Source organism: Opisthocomus hoazin, chromosome 4 (assembly GCF_030867145.1).
Source record: "Opisthocomus hoazin isolate bOpiHoa1 chromosome 4, bOpiHoa1.hap1, whole genome shotgun sequence".
Taxonomy (NCBI): Eukaryota; Metazoa; Chordata; class Aves; order Opisthocomiformes; family Opisthocomidae; genus Opisthocomus; species Opisthocomus hoazin.
Window position 1 is genome coordinate 17,607,047 of NC_134417.1, and position 23,646 is coordinate 17,630,692.

The 23,646-nt window shown below is 38.8% G+C and overlaps 1 protein-coding gene across 22 annotated transcripts in view; it reads left to right on the forward strand.

Moving 5' to 3' along the window:
• LRCH3 (leucine rich repeats and calponin homology domain containing 3) overlaps positions 1-23,646 on the forward strand; it is a 71,094-nt gene that overhangs the window by 12,079 nt on the left and 35,369 nt on the right. For all 22 annotated transcript variants that reach the window (XM_075418143.1, XM_075418127.1, XM_075418135.1 and 19 more), the window contains exons 2-6: positions 17,187-17,331; positions 18,854-18,980; positions 19,734-19,839; positions 20,012-20,148; positions 21,112-21,221. In XM_075418143.1, coding sequence (XP_075274258.1) covers positions 17,187-17,331; positions 18,854-18,980; positions 19,734-19,839; positions 20,012-20,148; positions 21,112-21,221 — 625 coding nt within the window. The remainder of the gene's footprint in view (positions 1-17,186; positions 17,332-18,853; positions 18,981-19,733; positions 19,840-20,011; positions 20,149-21,111; positions 21,222-23,646) is intronic.

Genomic DNA, 23,646 nt, shown 5'->3' on the forward strand with positions numbered 1-23,646 from the left:
AGAGGTTTTTTATATGCCTTTGTATTTTATTTCCACGTCAGTATTACTACATTATGTAATCTCATAAAATTGCACGTTGTGCAGGGATGGCAGTACTTAGGACAAACTGGGGATTGATCCAGTTGTAAAGCTGGAGACATGCTTTTTGATAAGCAAAAATAGTTTGTGATGTTCTGGAGATGTTGATTCATAAAACAAAGTCGGTTTAATAGAGATGGGAAAATTCTTGTTTGTAAAGAATGTTAAATATTATAAGGTGAAATATAAACTAAAATGGTTGTATTTTCAAATGTATTTTATGGTGAGACTTTTCACAAGTTTCTCATTCGTGCTTTATAGTAGCCTGAAGAGTTTTATTTTACTCCTGTTAGAAGTATAGATGCGTTTCTTTGTTTGTAGTGATCTCAGGATAGATTTTATTCATCATCTTGTATACAGTAACAAGATCAATATTACTTTCAGGACAAGAGAAATATTCAGTACCATCACTATTATTAGTGCTTTATCATCATTTTTGTTTTTGTACAAACTTCAAATATACTGTTTTACTCACATTTTCCTACCCTTACTGCTTTCTTTTTGCTGATCACTTCCATATTTATGCTGAAGCTAAGTTAATGTTGTGCCATTTTTATAATGTTTTTTCTTTAAAAGATTGCATATCAGGGCCTATTATTTTCAATATATAACCCTTTCATTTTGCTGTGTGTGATTCATTGACTTATTCTTTGCTATTCAGTGAAAATCAAATTTATAATTGCAGGACTCTTAAGCTATCCAGTAGCCCTTGCCGCATCAAAGTCCTTCTCTCCGATCTCCCCACTCCTCTGTGCAGACTTCTGAAAGCTGAAAGTTGTTGAATTGTTTTCATTAAGTCTATTGATTAAAATCCAGGGGGTGATTGTTGCAGTGGGACCATTTTCTATGGTTTGGAATTGGATTTGTTTGGGATTTTTTTTGAGGTGCTGGAACTACTAGTTTACCTGCTGTTTCACCTAAGTCGGAAACTGTTGTCCCTCTTTTACCCAGGCTTGTTATCCTAGTGAGGTTTTGGGAAAGATAAATGGATTTGAATGAATATTACATATCTATTTTTAACGATGCTCCTAATTTTTAACAGGAAAAAAAATAGGTGGGTCCAGAGGTTTAAAACTTATGGACTTAAAATCTGGCAATAGTTTTAGCTCCATTTTCAAACCTTTTTTTAATGTATTTTGCTTGATAGAGATTTTTTTTTTTTTAAAGTTGATTTGTTTAGTTGGGTAATTCCTTTTGTACCTGAAGAAACTTTAACTGGGAGTTGGGGGGGATGAGTTCATTTACTGCACACTTCCCTTCACTGCTAACTTTGTGAAGCAGCGTTGCAAAATGAAACCCTGCTCTGCTGGAACACAGTCAAGTATTTCATAAGCAGTGGGCAGAAGGCAGGGTGTCGTGTTGCTGAGGAGCAGTAGCGTGCTTTCCTGCATTCCAAGTGTCGTGTTTGTGTCCATGTGTTAGCAAGTATGAAGCAGTTTCTCTGTAACTTTGAGATTTTTCCATTTGTATTTTTTACACATTTACGAATGAATGCTTTTTTTGATAAGGTCTTGTATATATAGAGAGCTCTAAAAATGCTAGCAGTTAAAATAGGCATTATGAAATGGAATAATGGAGATCTCTGGAATTGAAATTCTCGTCGTCGGTGTTGTACAGTGTGGGTAGTCGCCATGCAGCATTTCTTCTGTGGTTCAGTGTTTGTCAAGAATTCTTCTAGGAGGACAAAAAGCTTTCATTCTCCTTTTTCTCCTGCTCTATGCAGTTTGTACTGAGCCGATACAGGCAGTTATGATATGCACAAAAGGATCTGGAGGGATAGAGCCAACCAGCCAAAAGCTTTCAAAGTGACTACTGCAGTATGAGATTAATTTCCATCATGGCCTCTGTAAGAGCAATGTTTACTGTTAAACCTTGATTTAAGCATTTTCCTGAACAGGGATGGGTTTGGTTTGGGGAAAAAAAAAAAAAAATCTATTTTCAGTTGTAGATCAGTTTGGATTTTGTATTCTGTGTTTGCTGCGAGGGATTCATAATGTGGGCGTTTTTATGAAAAGATATGTACATTTCATGTCAAATATTAGTTTGAGAATGTAACAATTGTTTTGATAACCTTGCTACTAGTTTTTAGCAAGCTTAGCTTTTGAAAAAGTGAAGATATATGAAATTGTGGCCACCAGTTCTGTAATCCTTGATCTCTGCTAATGTCTGCGTGGTGTGTTTTTGACTGAAGGTGACTTTTATGGTTTCCAGATTTAAAATTTATTTCATATTGTGAACATATGTTTTGGCAGCTTTTGTTATTTATCTCCTCATTTGGCTGTTCTCTCTGTTTGATACGGGATATTTTCCATACGTATCCTATACTGTTGTTTTATTTCTTGACACTAAAACGGCTTGTACTGCACAGATGACTTGCTAAGACTCCAGCTCTTTTTCTAGAATTCTGGCAATAATTGTCCTATTGAAAATTGCAACGCTGCTTGTGTAAAGTGTAACAGACTTTTTTTTGTTAGGGATGATGTCAGCATGAGAGATGGCCTCAAGGAGTCATTAAAAGAACATAGGACTTTTGACTGTTGGGCTTCATTGACTTTTCTCCTCAATAAAATACCATCTTGGTGAAGACAGATTAGTGTCTGCAGTGGTACGAGACATATTTGGTGACCTTACTGCGTAGACTGATGAAACTGTATCTAAGTGCCAGAAATATGGAGGCACTCTGTTAAGAGCTTCTGAGAAATGCAGTAATAACAGGCATAAAATTTTATAGAAGTGCTTGTCTTTCCCTGAAAGTAATCAGCCTTTTTATGTGAAATCACTCACTTTCTGCTTAGGACCTCTGAATTTTCAGTTCTGGTTTGAACTGGTTTGTTTCTCATTCTCCACTTAAGACATTCCGAAATGTATTCACAGCTAAAATGTTGCTATTTATCACCTGTCCATCTATTGCTGGCTTTAATATATCATTCTACTTAAACTGTCTGTGAGGAAGAAAGAGTGTAAGGTAACATATTTTGAACTGATTAATGAAATATATAGGGAAACTATGCAGAACTCATGTGATACTAGGTAAATTGCAGGTGTTACTAATACCATTGCTATTATATTAGCTGACATATTTATATGTAAAAATACTTGGAGAATTTTATGTACAATGTTAAGATCAATTGAAGTCATTGCTAGCATTTATAAAATCAATAGATGAATGGTGGAAACATGAAGTCTTTGCTGGTTACATTTTACATTTCCAGCCTTCCTGACTGACCTATTCCTGCCTTTATTCCATGTCAGGTCTCCGTCCCCAAGTTACAGTTTAGTCTCAGAGCCATTGGAATTGCTGAATACATGAGATTTTTCACTAGTGCAGATGAAAGCCAGAGCATTAAGCAAAGTGACAGTAAAGTACAGTTGCTCCCTGATAGTCTTTTCAGGTAGAACTCCCCATAGCTACAAACAGATTGTTCAGGGTGGTTTAACAGCGTGGTAGGAGTACTTGGAGTGCCTAAGCTGGTTGTGGGAGCACCAGCTTGGACACAGCGTATTTATTTAAAAGGCACTGTGCTGCCCTGTCGGGGTTTTCTAGCCTGGCTCAGTGCTACCTAGGAGGTCTTGATACTCTTCTGCCAGCAGCATCGTTACTTCTCATTATACACTGTCTGCATTATGTTTTATATTAACCTGTGGTATTGCTTCATGCATGTTATCTGACCCTCCCTTCCCCCTCCTGTTCTGAATAATTGCAAGTTGACTATGGATTTTATACTATAGACTATGGTACCTAGCATCTTAGATCTTAGTATCTGAGAGACAAATTATGAAATGGAGGAAATAATGTTTATCACATTTTTATTTTCCTGTCCTTTTTGAGGAGAAGTTATATGTGCAGTATAGTTTCTTAGCAAGAGTCTTTTCTGTTTTACATAAGGTACCGCACACACAAGTAGTTATGTGCATACTTCATGCTACAAGCTTTCCGTGTAAAAATGGAAGGGTGAAAGAAATAGAATTGAAGGAGATGATGATGTGTGTGAAGACCTTGAAGCCCTCTGAGCGCTTACTGGCTGGTCTCTGAACTGTGAGAAAAATGTGTTCCTTTAAACTTACGGAAGTAAGGAAATGAAAAGTAAAACACACAGCCTTCTCTCCTCTCTTAAGAGCATGTCTTCCTGTTCCAGCACTAGCTCAGCCCTCTGTGCTGGAGGGGGCAGCTTGCATTGTGTCCTGAAGTGTATTTTTGAATACAGCTTACCATGATGTGAGGACAAGTTTCATAATGGCAATAGCAAACTTTTTAGTTAAAAATATGTATTGTTAAGTGACTTGACTTTCAGATTCAGCATTCCAACATGAGCCTGCAAAAGAATGTCTTCAACTGAGATGTAATAAAGCGTGAGTATAGTTTCAGGAGACACTGTTAGAGCAGGTTGAAGAAGTTATGGCCCTTTGCCACATTTATGCCTGTGTCTGTGCAGCAGTTCATCTCTCCTCTGCACTGCAAACCAGATCAGAAAGAAAAATTTGCTGCAAGTTACGAAGTGACAACCAGATTATTTCTGCCCCTTTGAAAGTGAGAAGTTATTCCGAGTCTTGAGTGGTCAGTTGTCTTCATGGGAAGACAACTATTCATGGGAAAGTGAAGAGATGTAAAAGAAAATGAGAAATTGTTTCCCATTTGGGCAAGAGAGTCCATAGAAGGGTATGTCTTTCCTGAATAATATGGGACAAGACCAGCCCAGGCCTATGGGAAGCAAAAATAGTGCAAAGGTTTTAGTGGGAGTACATCCATTTACTGGTACTCCTTCTCCATGATCCTGAGTGTGAGAACTGAGAAAAGCAGATATCTTTAAAATAAAAACAGATGAGGAAGAAACACAGGCAGAGAGGTAATTTAATGTTGTGTATGCTGGGATTGAGGGCCTCAATCAAAGCAGCAAATCTGAACCATGTAGTGATTCTAAGTAGTGGTGTTGCAGCAAAACCATTCCAAAACAAGCTTAGTCTCCTTTGTTTTAGTAGAGATGGTTGCTTAATGCTAGAAGAAAATAGAATGCTTAAGTAATGAGAACTTTGATCTGATTTGATTCCAAATAATGCCTGCTTAGAAATCTTTGAACAGAATTTTCTTTTCAAAAGTTCTCTTCTTTCTCCCTCCCTGTCTTTTTATAAACATTTTTGTAAAGGCAAGGCTTCAACTTGTTTGTCAATGTGTAGATAGCAGCTACTTTAAGGAGACTGTGCTGCCAAAGGAAGTCACTGCCCTTCTGTATCCGCTAGAGATACAGTTCATGCAAGTCTTCCCCAAGTTAGCTTCAGGCAAAATTTGCAAGAGCAGTTTGAACAACTTAAAAAATCATGTGAACTAGCTTGACTGTTTTTCTGCCTGATGTGAATTGGGAAATGCTCGCACAGTAGCTTACAGCAAAGGGCTGGTAAGGAGTATCCAACAGAGGTGATAATTTTACACAAGTATAGCTGGATCCCAGAGAGTGTCTCCAAGGCATTCAGGTATCATTTTAAGCCGTCTTGGTTAAACTAGTATAAAAGGCTAGATATACAGGTTTCATGCTGTGATCTGACTTACTTATCTTTTTTTTTTTTTTTTTTTTAGTTTAACGTCAACAAGGAGTAGGTTTGTGTCAAACCAAAGTAGCCTCCTTTAAACCAAGTTTATCAATGAAGGAGTGTATGCTGTCTTACCAGCTTTGCAGGTGTAGTCCAAAGGCTCCTTTGCCTGGAGATAAGCACTGAACGTATTTTTTGCACAAAAAAACAGAGGGACCTGCAATGCAGCTGGCCGGTGAGGAACTGAACTTCCCCAATTTAATCAGACTTGGTGAGCGGGAGACTCTAATTCGAATTAATTTCCTCAGCGTTAGATCTATTGCAACATTGCTTCTCCAGCTCTCACTTATTTTAGTTTGTGTGGCTTTATGTTTTAGGGTTGCTCAAAAGAGTCATGGTTATGCTGTTGGCTGGATGCCCAAGTTTATTGAGGAAAGGGAATGAAATTGCTGGAAGAGAGAAGATTGGGGAGGAGCTGGGGGGCGTGTGGTGGTGTCTACCAGAAGCTGGAAATAGAGCATATATAAAAACTTCTTTAACCCCAGACCCCATAGGAAGGGGTTAGAATTAATCCTTATTTTGAAACATAGATAAACAGTTCCACTTTGTGTCATCTCTGCTGTAGCAGTGCATGCAGTTGCCATTTGTATTGTCTGTAGTGTGAACCGTTGCTTACTGAGCAGTCATAAGGCCGAGCTGGTCATCTGACTTCCTTCATCTGCCTCCCTTTGAAAGCCACTGAATTCCGCTCCCTGCTCATCAGAAAGGTGGTTGCATCTCATTCCTGAAGTGTTTGCTTTGCTCCACTGTGTGTCATTCTTAAAATAGGCTGTGTACAGAGGTACGTATCTGTAATGAGCAAAACTTGGGAATAAATCCCTGATCACAACCCTGTATTTGCTATACTCTGAAAAGAGCTCTGTGTTTTATTGGAAGTGCATGCGTTAAGGAACCAAAAAAAGTACAGTTTCATGGTTCTTATTAAAAAACAGCTAGTCCAAATCCTAGCTACTGTCAAAAGTCATGGTCCCTTTCTTCCCTACACATACAGCCACACATTCTAGTCCTCTCCCTTATATTGATGTTAGAGATTACACAACTGCAGCATGAATCAGATCATGCCTCAGAAGGGCTGGAAACTGTTTGTGGCTTTTTTTTTTTTTTTTTGCAGGATTTGTTCTCAGTAATGAGACCCAACTGGCTGTGTGGCTGCACAATTGGGAGTGCTGGCGCAAGGGAGGTGATGATAACACACGGCCAGTAAGGACTCGTTTACTTCACTGGCTTAGAGTGGCTGACTGTGAACCCAGGGTCTACATTGAAAAAATGAACAAATAATGCTTTGACATAACAGTTTGATTCATTTAGGCTGGTGGTTTTCCTGCTTTGGAGCCAACTAGAGGAAAAGCAGCTGGAGTCGATGGAATATTAGGAGTTCTTTGCAGGGACTGGAGTTTGGTACTCTTGCCTGTTTTTCAGTAACCACACAAGAACAACTGTATAATGGTGTTCTATAGTTACCACTGGTTTGGGTTTTATTTTTTATTTTTAATTTAAAAGCAGTTTTATACCTTGCAAGAGGATTTTTCTCACAGGAAGTGGCACTGTACTCCAAGTTGTCACTGTGATTAGAATACTTACCCTCTTCTTGCAATACTCATGCTGTCTGCTCCTGTGAGAAAATCATGCTTTCGCTGGGAATGTGCTTTCTCGTTGAAGGACGTTCAGCAGCTGACATTAAGTGCAGGACTGTAGTGTTTGTGTTTAGTCAGTGGTTTTTATGGTGACGCCTGTGAGGTTTTCATTCATGTGTAAAAGAGAAAGCTAAACTACAGCGAATACACATTAAAATCACGTGGAGAGAAAAAAGGGAGGGAGAATGGGAGCTGGTGCTTAGAATCTTCTGTTTTCCTCTTTGATCCCAGGTATGACTGCGTTTTCTTATTTAGTATGATTAAAATCGTTACAGATCTTCGTACATAGATTTTTCTAGCCTTAACAGAGTAGGGTAAATGTTGCAGAGACTAAGGTCAGTAAGAGGGTTGTACTAGATTAATTTCTTGGTTTTATGTGATGTGTTTTAATGGGGAAGAGTTGAAGGGGCAACTTACTGTTAAAAAAACTAGTGTAGTTCAAGTAATTTGGAAGCCAGCTTCTGCAAAACTCCGTTGTGTGGCTGTTCTTAACATGCTTCTGAGTTAAAAAAACAAAAAAGCTAGCCAGGTTTCATTGGTAATCTAGGTGTTGAAGGAAAAGGTAAATGCTTTGGCCACAGTTCTCACTCCCTAGAATGGCTTCAGATGAGGGATTTGTGAGAGTTCTGCAGAGAAGCGAGTGTTTTCTTGTTTTTTTAAAACATTTGGCAAGAAGCTTTGTTATATGTATTGAATGTTCTGAAATAAAAGTGTAGCCAGAGGAAATAGCATATGTAAAACTTAGATCCACACATCTGTATCTTGACAATGATTTGAAACAGGTTTTATAAAGGACAGTGTTAAGCAGCTTTAGTTAAAAGCATGCTACAAACCTTGTCTTTAGCACAGAAGGCAGGAAATCTAGAGGGCTGATTTCAGTGTGAAGTGTAATCTTTCAATTTGTTTTGCATGTGATGCAGTATATTCTCAGGCTGGTGAAGTAGCCTTTGGTGGTAGGCACCTCTGCGTTTGAGGCGTAGCACCGCCAAGTTGGCGTTTGGAAGAAATCACTAACCTTTGCCTCGTTTTCTGTAACAGCCTGTTCATGTTGTGAAAACCAGCAGGTTGAAGGTTCTTGGTTACAAAATGTTAGTCCATGGAAATGGTTAAAACAAGCTTTAATGCTGCTAGTACTGCTGCTAAGTAGGAATGTGATCGTACTTATGAAGAACGGATCTGCTGAGAACTGAAATGTGATAAGCGTATCAAGGACAGGTCGCATGTCTGAATCTAATTTTCCTTCATGAAATATTGAAAATTGAAAGTAGAACAGAGTGACAAAAATAATGTAGGTGAAAACAGTCTTCATCATGCCTGTTACTCGGATATTGCAGCTTGGACGGTGGTGCTGTTGCTTCGACAGTGCGTATTACCTAGGTAAAACAAAGAAGGAACAGCATCCTTTTGGTTCAGTAAACGCCACCTCTTTCATCTCAACTTAATAGGTTTACAAGAAGTGTCCCTTAGATACATGGGAGAAGAGTTGGGAAAAGTTCAGGTTTGACAGGACTGCCAGGTAGAAGGTGAGTCAGGAGATGACATTTTTGAGGTTTGTTTTAAGTTAAATTTTAAATTACAAAAGTGGTAGCGTTATATCACAGCAGGCAGGAAGAGGTGAAACCCCTCCTGCGTCAGGAAATCCTCCAGGTGAGAAATGAAGCTCTAAGGATGCCGGCTTAGAAAGGAAAGCGTTGCCAGGTACCGAGTACAGAGACCAACAGTGTCCGAATTATATCACAGAGGTGTTCTTTTATGATGATTTCTAGTTTTCTTGTGCAAGAAAAGTCGGTACAATAATATCAGTAGCTCATCTGCTTAGGGTTATGCTTTCATTTTATTTATTTTCTTTTAGTAGCTTTATGGGAATGTTTCCTAAAAATCAGCCAGTTCACAAGCATTGCTCGTCTCAGATTTTCATCTCAAGTTCGGAAATGTTTGAGAGGTGAAACAAAGCAATTCTTAAAACTGGGATCAGTATTCATTAATTTATTTGGCTAATAGAATGAATGACAAACAAAGCGGAGTTAAGGTTTATCGAAAAATGTGCTTCAAATGTGTTTGGGAATGTGAGTAATCATTCTAATCGAGTTGATTCTAAATGTTGTAATTGAGCAATCAAATGGCATCAGATCTTTCATGTGATCTATTTAGTGACGTTAGCTGAAAGATGCCTGTAACCTAAGCAGTTAATTTCCAGGGAGCAGCCTGCCTCTTGTGGGGCACTACCTGTAAATAAGTTGTTCAGGTGGGCTGCTTTCCCTATCTGTGAGATTACATCAACTATATCGAGGATATTCTTTAGTGTTTTATGAGAAGCTGGCAATTGCGGTTTTGTTGTTATCATTGTGAAACAGTGGAGTTTGCTTCTGGTCTTTAAGTTGGGGGGGGAAGTCTGTTTACACAGTTCCAGATTTTGAATGTATTTCTTCTTGAGCAGCTGTACTTCGTCCTCTGCTGTTCATTCAGCCTTTTTCCTTTTGTCATTATACTGGCTGTCAGCCTCCTGGTCATTGGCTTATCTAATTATTGATATGAAAATAGATTTTATTCTGTAAGCCTCAAGCTAATATATCTTAGATTTGTCTGGTGTAAAACGAAAACTGTGAGTGTGCTTTTAAGTTACAATACATGCTTCATAGTTCTAAGGGAAACAGAACATTTTCTTGCCTTTCAAATGAAGTCATCCTAGTTGAGGGCAGTGTATAGCAGACAGGATTCAAATTAATTTACATATACTGGTATTGTTGCATCACTGCAGCACATTCATGGCTGATGTCACACAGCTGCAGCTGGGTTGTTATAGAAGACGTGATACATCATGGGTGGGAGCCCGCAGTTTGCAGCTGCTGACATAATGTCACAATCTCTCTTACGCTAGCATTTTGCTAGCGGGTGTTATGCTGGTTGCTGACTTTTGGTTTTGAACAGACAGCCAAAAATTGAGGCTTTGCTGGTTTACATTTTAAATAAATAAATAAAATTTTAAATGTATGTGGGGAACACATGCAGATCTCTGGTGACAAAAGGCAGACTTTTATCAACAAAATTTTATAGCACAGGCCAGGCCTAGAACTGGCCCTCATTGTCATAGTTAATTGGAATGAGAGCCAAAGCCATATTCCCATTGCAACAGGATCAGTGGGCTGATCCCATTAGCATCTCGTGATGAACTGGAATTCACCACCACCCAGCTAGTTTGAGTGCCAGCAACAGTTGAGCTGCAGCTCCCTCTCTTTATAGCATTTGTAGTGAGTTAAAGTACCCGGTACCTTCAGCAGTGCATCTTTATGCATCAGTGGTTTTCCTTTGGAGACAAAATTTGTGTTACAGCTAAAGTTAAAGATGTGTGAACGCAGCCCTGCTAACGTTTTATGTTAAAGGAACGTTCTTCTTTGAGCAGGAAGAGTGTATATTTAATGCCAAATGATGCAATTTTAAACTTAGTGCATTCTCTATCCGCATTTAACATTGGATTTGCTGGCTTTCTGAACAGAATCCCAGTTAAATGGAAAAGGTCAGTGATGTGACTCCGCTCTGAGATTTCATTTTGTATTTGTACTGTTGGCTTTTTTATCTTTCACAAAGAGCTTAGTTCCAAAGAACGCTTCTCCTTTGCCAAAATTCCACATGATCTTGCCTTCAAGGAGATGCATCCATTTTTGGCAGGCTAGAAGAACGCTTTTTAAAGCTGATTTCTGGTAACAGTAATTTTAACCAATGAAACGTGAACACAAACAACTCAATCCTAGTTCAAATATGCTTATTCATAGTGAAATTCAACATTTGTGTTGGGGGGGAACTAGTCATTTGCTCTTTGCATTTTATTACATGTCAAGCAGCAAGGGTATGTACATACATATTAAATAATCTGCATCATGCTGATTACTCCTTGGTTGATTTGACAGTTATCAATTGCTTCTTAATTCATAACATAGTATTTGTAAAAAAATATAATTATCTCACAGCAACTTTGGCATTTTTCTGAGAAATGGGGAGAAATCTTTGCACAAATTTTAGTTTGCGCAATAATTTGTACTACGACAACTTTTTATTTGGTGGTTGTTGAACATTTATTTTATAGATACAGTAGCAGAGGAATATCGCCAAAACAAGTCTTAAATGACAAGATATTTTCAATAAAATACCTTAGGTTTTGTTCCTTTACCTCGCTCCCACTTTCTCTTTTGGAAAAGCACCAGCTACTGCTGTAGTGCAGGGTAGCATATATGTGAATATATAAACAGTGACTGGAGTGCTTTTTGCTTCTCTTCTGGATTTGTTAGAGCTGTTCCTTTCATTCAGATATTTTTAGGAGGAAGGTGAGGAAGAGGATGGAGTTGTTGAATTGTTTCATACAATGACTGCTGTACTCCCTGCCCCATTTCTGGTCCCATTGAAGGTCTGCCTTCTGGAATGGGGGAGGTTCCAGAGAAATTGGCCAAAATAAAAAATGTCACCGAGTCTTAGAGATGCTGTGTTCTGGACTTCGAGAAAATTAAATACTTGTTGGAGGTTTGCAGGGGGGCAAGGTGGAGTTTGCAAATAACAAAAGCAGTTCTTCATTTGCAGGTTCAGAATTCACACTGTATTTTATGATATATTGCTACTATCTAATTCTCAGGGTATTCTCGTTTTACAGTATAGCTTAGTCTTTTTTTTCTAGCACTTGACTTTTTTTATGGTCCTGGCAGACCCTCCCTCTTACCTCCCCATTTGAGCACATGAAATCATGGATGCTATGTATAAGATAGCATTCTCATGGCCGTCACGTGACTAAAAATACTGCAATGTTATTAACCAAACTTGTTATTGATTAGACCCATTTTGGGTGATTTAAGAGATTATACTGCAGCATCAAAATTCAGCTCTGATATGATCTGTTTTCCACTGAATTTCTACTGCTAAACAGAAATGCCAAGTTTTAAAAATCAGTGTAGGTTGAGGGAAGCCTGGAAAAACTTAGTCATTGCTGCGAACCAGCTTTAATGTCTCTTTTCTATAATGCTATGAGCTCATTTGTTGTTTAAACAATGTGTTTTCATTTCTTTGTACCTCATGTTATTTTGCAGGGAGTTATTTATTTAGAAATACTAAATCGTAGCTCACAATATATGAAGTTCTTTACTAGTATTCCCATGCCTTATGGTGTGAACAATATGTAAACATTAGGTTTTTTATGCTCTTTGGTAAGATAAAGTGAAACAAAAAGCAATTGAAAATTCTCATGTTTGTGGTTAAACCCTTCCCAAAACAGAGTTGAAAGAAACTTTTTCTTTGTGACTTTTCTGCCAGAAAGTATGGCTCATTACTTGGGAAATCTATTGTTTCTTAAAATGGGTAGTATTAAAACAGACTTTGCCAGCACAGCTGTGTGCTGAAGGATGTTGGTGTATTGTGAGATAGGTGGTGGAATTCAGTTTCATCCTCCAGAGTGCCTAAGAAGAACATTTACACCTTATAGGTGAACCAATGTTGTAATAATTTTTTAAAATAAATAGATGGTTAAACATCTAGTCAATGTAGAAGCCAAGTGTTTTTTCTAAATTACTCTTGCTTGTTTCTTGTCATCTCTGAAATAATTTGCATTCTTACCTGTTTCTTATATGGTAACATACAACTGTACTGTGAAGCCTTATGGCAAGTTGTAGTTTCAGTGATTACAAATACTATGATTGGCTGCACTTATTAGGATTTTTCAGGATACATCATTTTTATTTGTGTTGTGACAGTATGTTTGTTTGGAAATCACTCCTCTCCTGTTAATGTTTTACAACAGTGCTGGCACAGGGGAGAGCCTATTGAGAATGTCACAGTTTTGGACATTGCATTGTTACATAGTTTTAGCATGTTACTCTGCTTTAAATCTACTGCAGCTGTACAGCTTGGAGGAGGGGAAGGTTGGAGTTTGCTGCCATTTTTGCTAAAACATTAATAAGAATTAAATTATGAACGTAAAGCAGAAGCCGCCCTAGGACAGACTAGTGTCTGGCTTGTGCAAAATGAGTGTCCATTGCATAAATTTTCCGGGAAGTGTATGCTGTGTTCCCTGCAGAATATACAAAGATATTTTATTGCCTCCTTTGGTATCTACAGATTCGTAAGCAGATTCTGATCAGTCCAACTCATTTGCTCTCTCCACTTAGGCTGGAGTTTCACGAGTGTTTTAGATCAGCAAAAGTAATCCCTCCCACCAGAACAAAGGACTCTGCTGCCTGCACCATCATATTTCCCTGGTGCTGGCATAGGGTTTGTGGGGCTGTGTGGTGAAGTGATCAGAAAAACTGTTGTATTTCATTCTCACTAGAGTTTCCCACAAACTCTGACGATACAAAGGGCCTGGGACGAGCAACATAGCTGAGAAAACTTTGGATTTGGCAGTAGCAGGAAGCAGGATCCATCACAGTGGACTTTCTTTGAATTTGACACGTTCATCTGGTGTTTTATCTGGACTAGCATATGGTAAGGTTGGGATGTTTATGGAAGTTGTCTTCAGCAATCTGTAAGTGTAGGATTGTCCTCGCTCTTAGAAGAAAATAAATGGGGGGGGGGGGGGGGAAGATTGTCCTCTTTCACAAAAAATAGAAAAGGGAGGTGAAGATCTAGAACAGTTTTCTATCATAAGGCAATTAAACAATTCTAGATATGCAGTGCAGGCTAAATGCTGATGACTTTAAAGCAATAGGCAATGCTTTTGCAGTTCTGAGCAACCCTGAAAAATGATTACGATATGATGAATTTGGAAGTGACCAAGAGCATGTCAGCACTGGCCAGGTGCTATAATTACTACACAGAATTTGAAGCAGACGTGACACCAGAAGAAATATTCAGTGTGTTTTTTGGTGGGCACTTTCCTACAGGTCAGTATCTGTCTGCGGTGTTTTGGAAATGCAGTGAGCTCAGTGGTGTTCCTCAGGGGTCAGTATTGGGACCGGCGCTGTTTAACAATTTTGTTGGTGACACGGGCGGTGGAATCGAGGGCACCAGATTTGCTGATGACACCAAGCTGTGTGGTGCGGTCGATACACTGGAGGGAAGGGAAGGGAAGGGATGCCATCCAGAGGGACCTGGACAGGCTTGAGAGGTGGGCCTGTGCAAACCTCATGAGGTTCAACAAGGCCAAGTGCAAGGTCCTGCACATGGGTTGGGGCAATCTCAAGCACAAATACAGGCTGGGGGATGTGGGTATTGAGAGCAGCCCTGAGGAGAAGGGCCTGGAGGTGCTGGTTGACAAGAAGCTCAACATGACCCCACAGCATGCACTCACAGTCCAGAAGGCCAACTGTATCCTGGGCTGCATCAAAAGCCCAGTGGCCAACAGGTCGAGGGAGGGGATTCTGCCCCTCTGCTCCGCTCTGGTGAGACCCCACCAGGAGTCCTGTGTCCAGCTCTGGGGCTCTCAGCACAGGAAAGACATGGACCTGTTGGAGCGGGGCCAGAGGAGGCCACAAAAATGGTCAGAGGGCTGGAGCACCTCTCCGATGAGGAAAAGCTGAGAGAGTTGAGGCTCTTCAGCCTGGAGAAGGCTGCATAGAGACCTTATTGTGGCCTTCCAGTGTCTGAAGGGGCCTACAAGAAAGCTGGAGAGGGGCCTTTTACAAGGGCCTGGAGTGACAGGACAAGGCGTAATGGCTTTAAACGGAAAGAGAGTAGATGTAGATTAGGTATTAGGAAGAATTTCTTCACCGTGAGGGTGGTGAAACACTGGAACAGGTTGTCCAGAGAAGCTGTGGGTGCCCCTCCTTGGCAGTGTTCAAGGCTAGACTGGACAGGGCTTTGGGCACCCTGGTCTGGTGGAAGGGTCCCTGCCCATGGCAGAGGGGGTGGAACAAGATGGTCTGTGAGGTCCCTCCCAACCCAAACCATTCTATGCTTCTATGATTATTTTGTAGTTTTAGCTCCTACTGTTAGTCCTGGTCAGAAATGTTAATTTTAAAATGTTGGGTTTTCAAGATCAAGTTTGAACAAGTTTAAGATGAGGTTACTTTTGAAGCTGACACAAGCTGGAAAGATACACCTGGTGTGGGTTTTTTTAAAATTTTTTTTTTCAAATACTTATTGCTGAACAGACAAGGAGTTTTGTTATGTTTCCTGTTACCTTTTTGTATCGGTGGATTAGTATTTTCCCTGATTTTCATGTTTTCTTATCTGTATGCACCCTGCAGCATCTGCTGTACTTTATATCCACCATAGCCTCTGATATAGTTAGCTTCAGTCATACCTGTAGATTGGATAATGCAATTCCTTCCCACTTGCACATTAAAGTACATCTGGAGGTTTTTCTCTACAGAGTTTTTCATAGTGCTTCTTTCTACTGAGATTTCTAATTACTGGTTATTTATCAGTATATCTCATGGCTTGTTTGAAGCATCGAGTTAGATCCAGAGTTCAGTTCCAGCTGCACTCGGAGGGACCTCTTTTTCTTGGGCAACATAGAGCAGCATGCATGGAACAGTGGTACACAGGGTGTCTCTGAGGGCTTTTTTACTCTGGACAAGCTTCCCTTTTGAAAAAAAAAATAAATAAATAAACAAAAAAAGGTGGAGAGACACAAGACCTGTCTGCATTGGCAATCTTTAAAAAGTAATCTGTATTGGATGGTTCCTTCATGGAATAAAGATACAGAAATTACTATGTCAGTTTATTCTGTATGTTTTGGAGTGGGAGCTTTTATCCTCTTATGTTGATGAGGAGAAATTGAAATTCAAAACAAATAAAGAAAATGGCAATTAAATTTGGAATTTTTTTTTAATCATTCACGACACCAGTTCAGGTTAGGTGGGTTTTTACAATGAATGTCTGCCCTTCCTTAGAAATGTAAAGGTGAAGTGTCAGTTTATTAAACAGGCAGTATCTCTCCCTGCTGACAAAAGGTGCTCTTGATGCGAGTATAACTTCTATCAGAATTAAGAGCTGGGTGTGTTAGGGAAGCTGTTAGCGTGTGCTTGTGAGAACTGTCCTTTGGCATTTATAAGCAAGAGCTTTCCTTGACCTTTACAGAAAAAAGAACGCTTTGCAGCTGCATTATTTATCACAATGCAGGGCTTTTACTCTTGAAAGAGAGTAATAGGAATGGATATTTTATACACACAGACTGGTAATTGGAACTGGCGAAGGAAAAATATTGATTCTTCAAGTACAAACATTTGGTAGTAGTTCTGGTGGTTAAACTTTTGTTTCTTGCCAGGCAAAGAATGTGTGATCACAAAGGAACAGCAAGCCTTACTGCTAGCAGCAAGCAGAGTGTTTCTTTGCAGCTGGGAAGACCCTTCACTGAAAATCCTTCTGTTGCTCGGTTGAGATTACAGGCCTGCACTGGTGTCTCTCCGAAGGAGGGAATGCTTTGGCTAGAGTATAGAAGGCTTGTCTGAGGTGCATGCCTCATCTTTTCCCTGTTGGAACTGTTACCTATAAATATGCGTGTATCTATGTAAAGTATATATTTTAGACCAGAAATTTGAAGCTCAGATTTCCACGTAGCAGAGAGTACCTTAGCAGGGGGCTGGAAGAAGAATAGTTTCTGATTCTTTTCATTACAGTACTGCCCACCGAATACCAACTCCCTGGAACAGAGATTTGAAGCTGGGCTTGCAGCATCATAAACTAGCTTCCTCTAAGCATAAGGCAGTTTGGGATATGAAAGTGTGACTATGAAAGGAATGTTGCATTTGGCTCTCTCTTTCTCATTGTGGCTGTAAGATTTTAAAAGATGTTGATTTATTTCTTGTGTGAATTGAGAGTCACTTCGTAATCTTGACAATTTTGCAGGCAGGATAGAAAAACTAATTCCTGTCCAACTGTTCCCGTTGTGTGACGGTGAATATACAGACACTACTTGTCCCCATGAGGTTTTAAGGTAGCTTTACTGAATGCTTCTTTTTTCCCTCCCTTCAGATTTGTCACGGAACAGACTGTCGGAGCTTCCAGCAGAAGCATGTCTCTTTGTCTCCCTTGAGAGTCTCAATTTGTACCAGAACTGCATTCGATACATCCCAGAGGCAGTTTTGAACTTACAGTCATTAACATTTCTAAATATCAGGTAATGATTGTCTTAGAAATTTTACTTTAGCATCAGTAGTCTTAAGTTTATAAATTTTGATGCATCCATAAGTAACGTTAATGGTACATAATCATCACATTGTTATATCGTATGTCATTGAATCAAAGCAACCTGAACCAGCCTTACCACTTAGGTGGATCAAGGAACATGAGGATTAAGCAGCTGCTTGTAGAAGTGGAGTATGTAGAAGAAAGCTAATTCTAGTTTAAAGGACTCACAAAATAAATTCCAGTAGTTTTCATGTGAACTACAGGCATGCAGACTGAAAAGAGAGGCTAGCTTTTGGATGGTCTTTACGATTTGGCTCACTGTCACTGAATAAGGCTTACACAATTTCCCTTTTCCTTCACTGTACTGGCTTCTTTTAAAGATCTTTCTCAAGATTAATGTTTCTCTGCCAGCGTTAAAAGCTAATCACTGTGCCTTAGCCTATTGATGAAATTCAGCTGTGTACAGCATCCTCCATTTGTAGGCGGTCTTTTAAGAGGTGTGGCAAGTTCCTCATAGCAAATTGGCAGTGACATCAATCAAAAAAAACTTAAGGCGGTTGCCTTCTGGTGTCATACTTTTGCCAATTTAGTATGCTTATGTTTCTTTATTTTCTTTTTTTATTGATGGTGAGAATTGTAGGAATAGGGTATGAATCAGGTATGGGTTTCTATTTCTATGATCTATAGGAGGTGCAGTCCAATTATTTTCCTTTTAAAAGCTGCTCTTGGTTCACCTACTGCTCAGAACCTTTTTTTTGTTTTGTTTTAATAGTAGAAAGATCTGGGTTTCAAACATGAAATGATACAGCAGCATATTTTGGTAAATGTCAACACCTAATCAAAGCCTTAGTTAAAATCCTAACAACTTTCTAATTATCCAGTCACTGCTGCTTGCTATGTTTTATTTTTAAGAGGAATCTTTCTCTTCTACAATCCATTCTCATCCTGCCTGATTCTCATGTGAGGTCACAGTCCAGTCATAGGACCTCATATTTGCTTTAATAGTAGTCTATTATGAAATGTCCAAGAGTGTATTTTTGGAATAGTGAAATCCATCATACCAAGATTCTTGATCTGCATGACTTACTGAATATTTAACGTATATTTCTAAGTAATTAATGACTTTCTCTGTGGCATTTTGTATGTGCTGACCTGAAATACTGCCTATCAGAAAGGCTTTTGCACTCTGTTCAGACATACTCTTTTGTGACAGAGGGTAGCCAGTTACCAGAAGCACCTGAAAGGGCACAAAAATATCGTATTCCCCAGCACTGAGTTTGAAAGCATCTGATCAGGCTTGGCACGTGATATTCAAAGTTTGTTCACACGTAACTAGATAAAGCAAGTAATGAAGAAAGACTTCATGGAACTACTTTTACAGTAACTATATAAAAATTGAGTTGATCATCTAAATGGAGCATGCTTTTTGTATATGTCTCTCATTGCATTAAGATGTGAGGTGTTTTCTCATTAAGAGTTGTGATAATTTTGTTTTCTTTCTGTCCAAAAAGTCGAAACCAGCTTTCAACATTGCCAGTACACCTCTGTAGTCTACCACTAAAAGTTTTGATAGCAAGTAATAACAAGTTGGTTTCAATACCTGAAGAAATTGGACAGCTCAGACAGCTGATGGAGCTTGTGAGTATACAGTTATTCTTTAAGTACTACTATTCAGTCTTTAATTTTTAATTGATGTGCTTAATAGGTTCAGAGATGCTTCAGAAGAACTAACAATTTTTTTAAACTGATCAAAATAGTGCAGTAACTAGGATGCTATCTGGGCATGTGCAAGATCGACATCCTGTTTCACATTCTGCTGAGGACTTTGTGATTGTAAACCAGTCGCTTGTATGCTATAGCAAGTTACTTAAATCCAGCCGTAGTCTAAGGAAGATTTCTGTCTGCCATAGTATCTCCAACTATGTTTTGACTTTCTATAGAGGTGTTAGAAAAGAGTTTGAAATACTCTGAGATTTTAAAACAATTTTATGTGGGGGAAAGATGCCTTGTACTGGAGAGCAAACGATCCATGCCAATTCAGCTAAGTCTTCCCAATTTTTGAAAGGAAGACTGGATGGAATTAGAGCTGTTTGTGCTTTTGTTTCTGGCAAAAAGCTTTTACATAGCAAGTTGCTCTGTCTTAAATAGGATGGAAGAACTTGAATGAGATAACTTGAAATGGAATTCCACTTAATCTTTTAAAGCTTTTATTTCCCCATATATTTAAAATGAGAATAATGCTTCACATCAGCAATGAGATTTAATGACATAAATAGTTTCTTTTTCGTTCAGTCCCTAAATAAAATACTACATATTGTAATTAACAGAGATGTACCAGTCAGTGGTGGTAATCTCAAAACTGCTAACTCATTCTTTACTCTTGCTTTGTAGGATGTGAGCTGTAATGAAATACAGACAATACCTCCACAGATTGGCAGTTTGGAATCCTTACGGGACCTAAATGTCAGAAGAAATAATTTGGTGCGTTTACCTGAAGGTGAGATAAAGGCTGACAGTTCTAACAGCAGAAAATTCAAGCACTTTTGTATTTTCAATGTCTTTTTCTTCCCCTGAGAGCTAGAAGCAGTGTACTTAATTATTTTGTAAAACACATCTTTTTGTACTCTTGCTTTTAAATCTGCTGAATTGTGTTTATTTTCTGTCTCCAGAGCTTGCTGAGTTGCCTTTGATTCGATTAGATTTCTCCTGCAATAAAATAACAACAATACCAGTTTGTTATAGGAACCTCAGACATCTCCAGACCATCATGTTAGAGAACAACCCTCTCCAGTCACCCCCTGCACAGGTAAACTGCAGCTAGAAATTCAGATGACTAATTCAAATAAAAAGGGCAGAATTAAGTTAAAAGTTGAGGGATTATATTACAAACTTTATTTAAGAACAAGACGACTTCAGATAAATTGTATTGTCTGAAAGTGTTAAAGCCCAGCTTGAAAAATCCCTGTTTCTTCTCTTACTTTACTGTATTAGTAGTCTCATCTATGGAATATTACTAAGAATTCCACTGTTAGCATTGTGCTAATGTTAGCTATACGTTACTGCTTTTGGTGTGGGAGAGAGGAAGCTTTGTTAGGCAAGACTGATTTTGTGCCTCTCAAATGTCTCACCTTGACTGAGGCCTCCGTACTGCTGTGTGCTGGTTCACTTTGCAGCAGAGTGCTCAGATTGGCCTTTGAGCTGGAAACTGTAATATAGTTAGTGACTAATTTGATTTTTAATGTGGGTATGTTAGCCCTTGAGTATTACAGATCCTAGTGTGAACTGCTGTTTCTGAGTCAGGAGTGGCACTTGCTAGGACCTGTAGTTTCAGTAGGCATTTGCCTCCTTTAAAAAGCAAGGATAGCTGTTATTGGCTTCATTTAGTTTAAATTTGAGCTTACTTTGGCGGTCTGCCACCGCTGTTCAAAGCTGGGCATGGGTGGGCTGCATCTGTTCTGATGCCAAGGGTATAAATTCTAGTACTTGCAAATGCTTATGTCTTGTTTGCATGATGAAATTTCAGCATCCAGCTGACAGAGTTGCATGCAGACAGGATGTACTTGGAGGACAGCTTCCATTTGTCTATCATGGACATCCTGTCGTGCTCCACTATAGCTTTTTCTCTAAAGTGCAATGGGATTAGAAGAAGAGATGCATTGGTTGACATAAATTGCTCATTTATTACTTTTAACTACAAGTTTAATGTCTGTAGGGTACTTCGAAAATGTATTGTCAACTTACATAATTTTTTTTTTAATTTTTTTTAAAGATATGTATAAAAGGAAAAATTCACATATTTAAATACCTGAACATAGAAGCATGCAAGATAGCTCCAGACTTGCCTGATTATGATAGGAGACCCATGGGATTTGGATCTTGGTAAGTTTGGCACAATCCAAGTTCCTAGTTTTGATGACATTTAGGAAAATTTTGTCGGTCATCTGAGTTTTTTAAGAAGATAGATCCAAGGATTGTTTTTTGGTAAGTGCATGGATAGAGGTGACTTGAAAGAATATCATTTGTGTTATCTCATGGTGCATTCTAACAAGGTACGTAAGAAGCGAGGAGCAGTTCACAAGAAAACCTGGGCAATATCATATGAAAGGCAGTGTTAGAGTTGATAGTAAGAGGAGGGTGTTGGTATCTTCATAGTACAAGGCATGCTCTCGTGTTGCTAACGTGTGCAATTAATGAGATCTTAATATTTTCCACATATATATTGAAGTATATCCCTTCTGTGATTTTTAAACTTTTGTACAGAATTTTATAACTGCTGTGCTCAAACCACAGGTGTAAATGCTGATCTCCACCCCATTAGTAAGCTGTTGTTCTTGGCAGGCTTTCACTTGGCACTGTTGCTTAGCATTGTCACACAAATATTGGAACAATCAGCCGTATCAGCTGCTAAATTAAGAAGTCTAGAGAAAAGCAGGAATTAAGATTTTCTTCAGTTACACGATATAGAAGAAAGGGAGTCAGTGAAGTGTGAAGGTAAATACATATAAAAATTACCTCAGTTATCTTGGAAGGTGGTAATAAGGTACGGGGGAATAAGTTACTAAAGGATGTACTTCTGTCTTAGCAGCAACAAAACACAAATCAGAGGGCCTCACAATAAATCATCGAGTCAGATTTTTGAAGACTAATATGTGTGGGGGACTGACAGAACGATTCCTCATCAGCACTGAATGTCTTAAATTATTTTTGTAGATAAGGTCGACATGTGCATTTTGAGTGTTACTCAGTGTCCTAGAGTATAAGCTCTTGCAGATTGTTTTTGCATTATACTGGGGATGCTGTGCTGTTACTGAAAAGGTTCTAAATGATAAACTGTCATGATCTATTGATCTCTAGCATAGTTTGTTTATTTTTTAAGAGAAATTCCAAGAATGCCAGTGGGCTACGTGTTTACCGATTTATGATTGTCTGTAGTTGTATATTACTGTGGAAGTTTTCATTAATTGCTTTTGTGAAATGAAAAGAATTAATAATTTTAATCATGGCTTGGAATTATGAATGTAAAATAAGTGCAGAACTGGTTGAGGATGCTTTCTCTAGAGTTGCTTCCAGATTCAACCACATGAAATAAGCTTCAGCTGGCTTTCCGTTAGCTATATTTCCATCCCCAAGAGGAGATAAGAGTTGGTGATAGAGTTTTTTGCTGTTACCGTGCTGTTCAGGGTATTTAGTGTTGCAGGTCATTCCTCCTGTCTTCTTGCACCTAGAGAAGAACTGTCCATGGATCAGAGGACATGTTAGGAAAAAATGGTAGAATGATCCAGTGGAAGACAGGATCAAAATTATTGTATTCTTCTGGAAGTTGGGATGAGAGAAATAAGAGCATTGAACTGCAATATAGTTAATATTTCCAGGCAAGTCACAAGAGCTTTATGTTTGTTATCTTCAAAGGTGACCAGTAGAAATAAGGTACCAGTGAGTACACCTGTTGCTGTTTTATCTGCTAAGCTAGGTGAAATACCATGGAGGTTAAGAATACGAATCCGAATGGTAGAGGTTCTTAAAGTGCCAGGAAGTCTGAGTTGTGCTATCAGTTCACTCTTGATCAAATATTTTTTAATAACAAAGTGGCTAATGCTACTGATAAAACCAGATGTTCTGAAACATTATGGCAGGAAGTGTGGTTGGAGATTATAGTGCAGATATTTATTTGTTTTAGCCTTGTCAAATTATATCAAACTGTCTTACTAGAATATATCTTCTATGTTAGAGTCCTTTTCTAAGAATAAGCTATGTGACATTTATCTTGAAGCAAGTTTTGATCTGCTGCAACCAGTCTCTCATTTGCAACTGAAGTTCAGAGCAGCTCAGGTTGGTGCTGGAGTGAATGTGATTGAGAGGAGGTAGAATTGTCGAAGCTGTGTAGCAATTCTGTTGGCACTGAGGCAGACTGGTGTAGTCTGCCATTAGAAGGTTTAAAATGCAAAGTACCCATGTGTGAACCAGTCTAGTGGATATTCTGGGACTTGGGCAACTGTTCTTTTTTATAGGAGGTAAAAATACATGTTTTAGTGTGGCTTTGGAGCTGTGTCTTTGAAGTGTTGGCAAGTATTGTCTTTGCTTTGGCTGTTGGCCTTAGCAAGCATTTAGCTTCTCATAATTTGACCTCAAGCCTTACATAGCTTCCCAGGTACGCTGTAGTTGCCCAAAAATGCTCTGGTCTATTCAAGTGCCTAATTGTTGTGCCTAGTAGCTTGTAAGTCAGCGAGGAATAAAAATCTCAAGTCTCAACTGATTTCAGGATGTCTGCTGTATGTTTATAAACATCTAAAGTGTGCAGCATTGA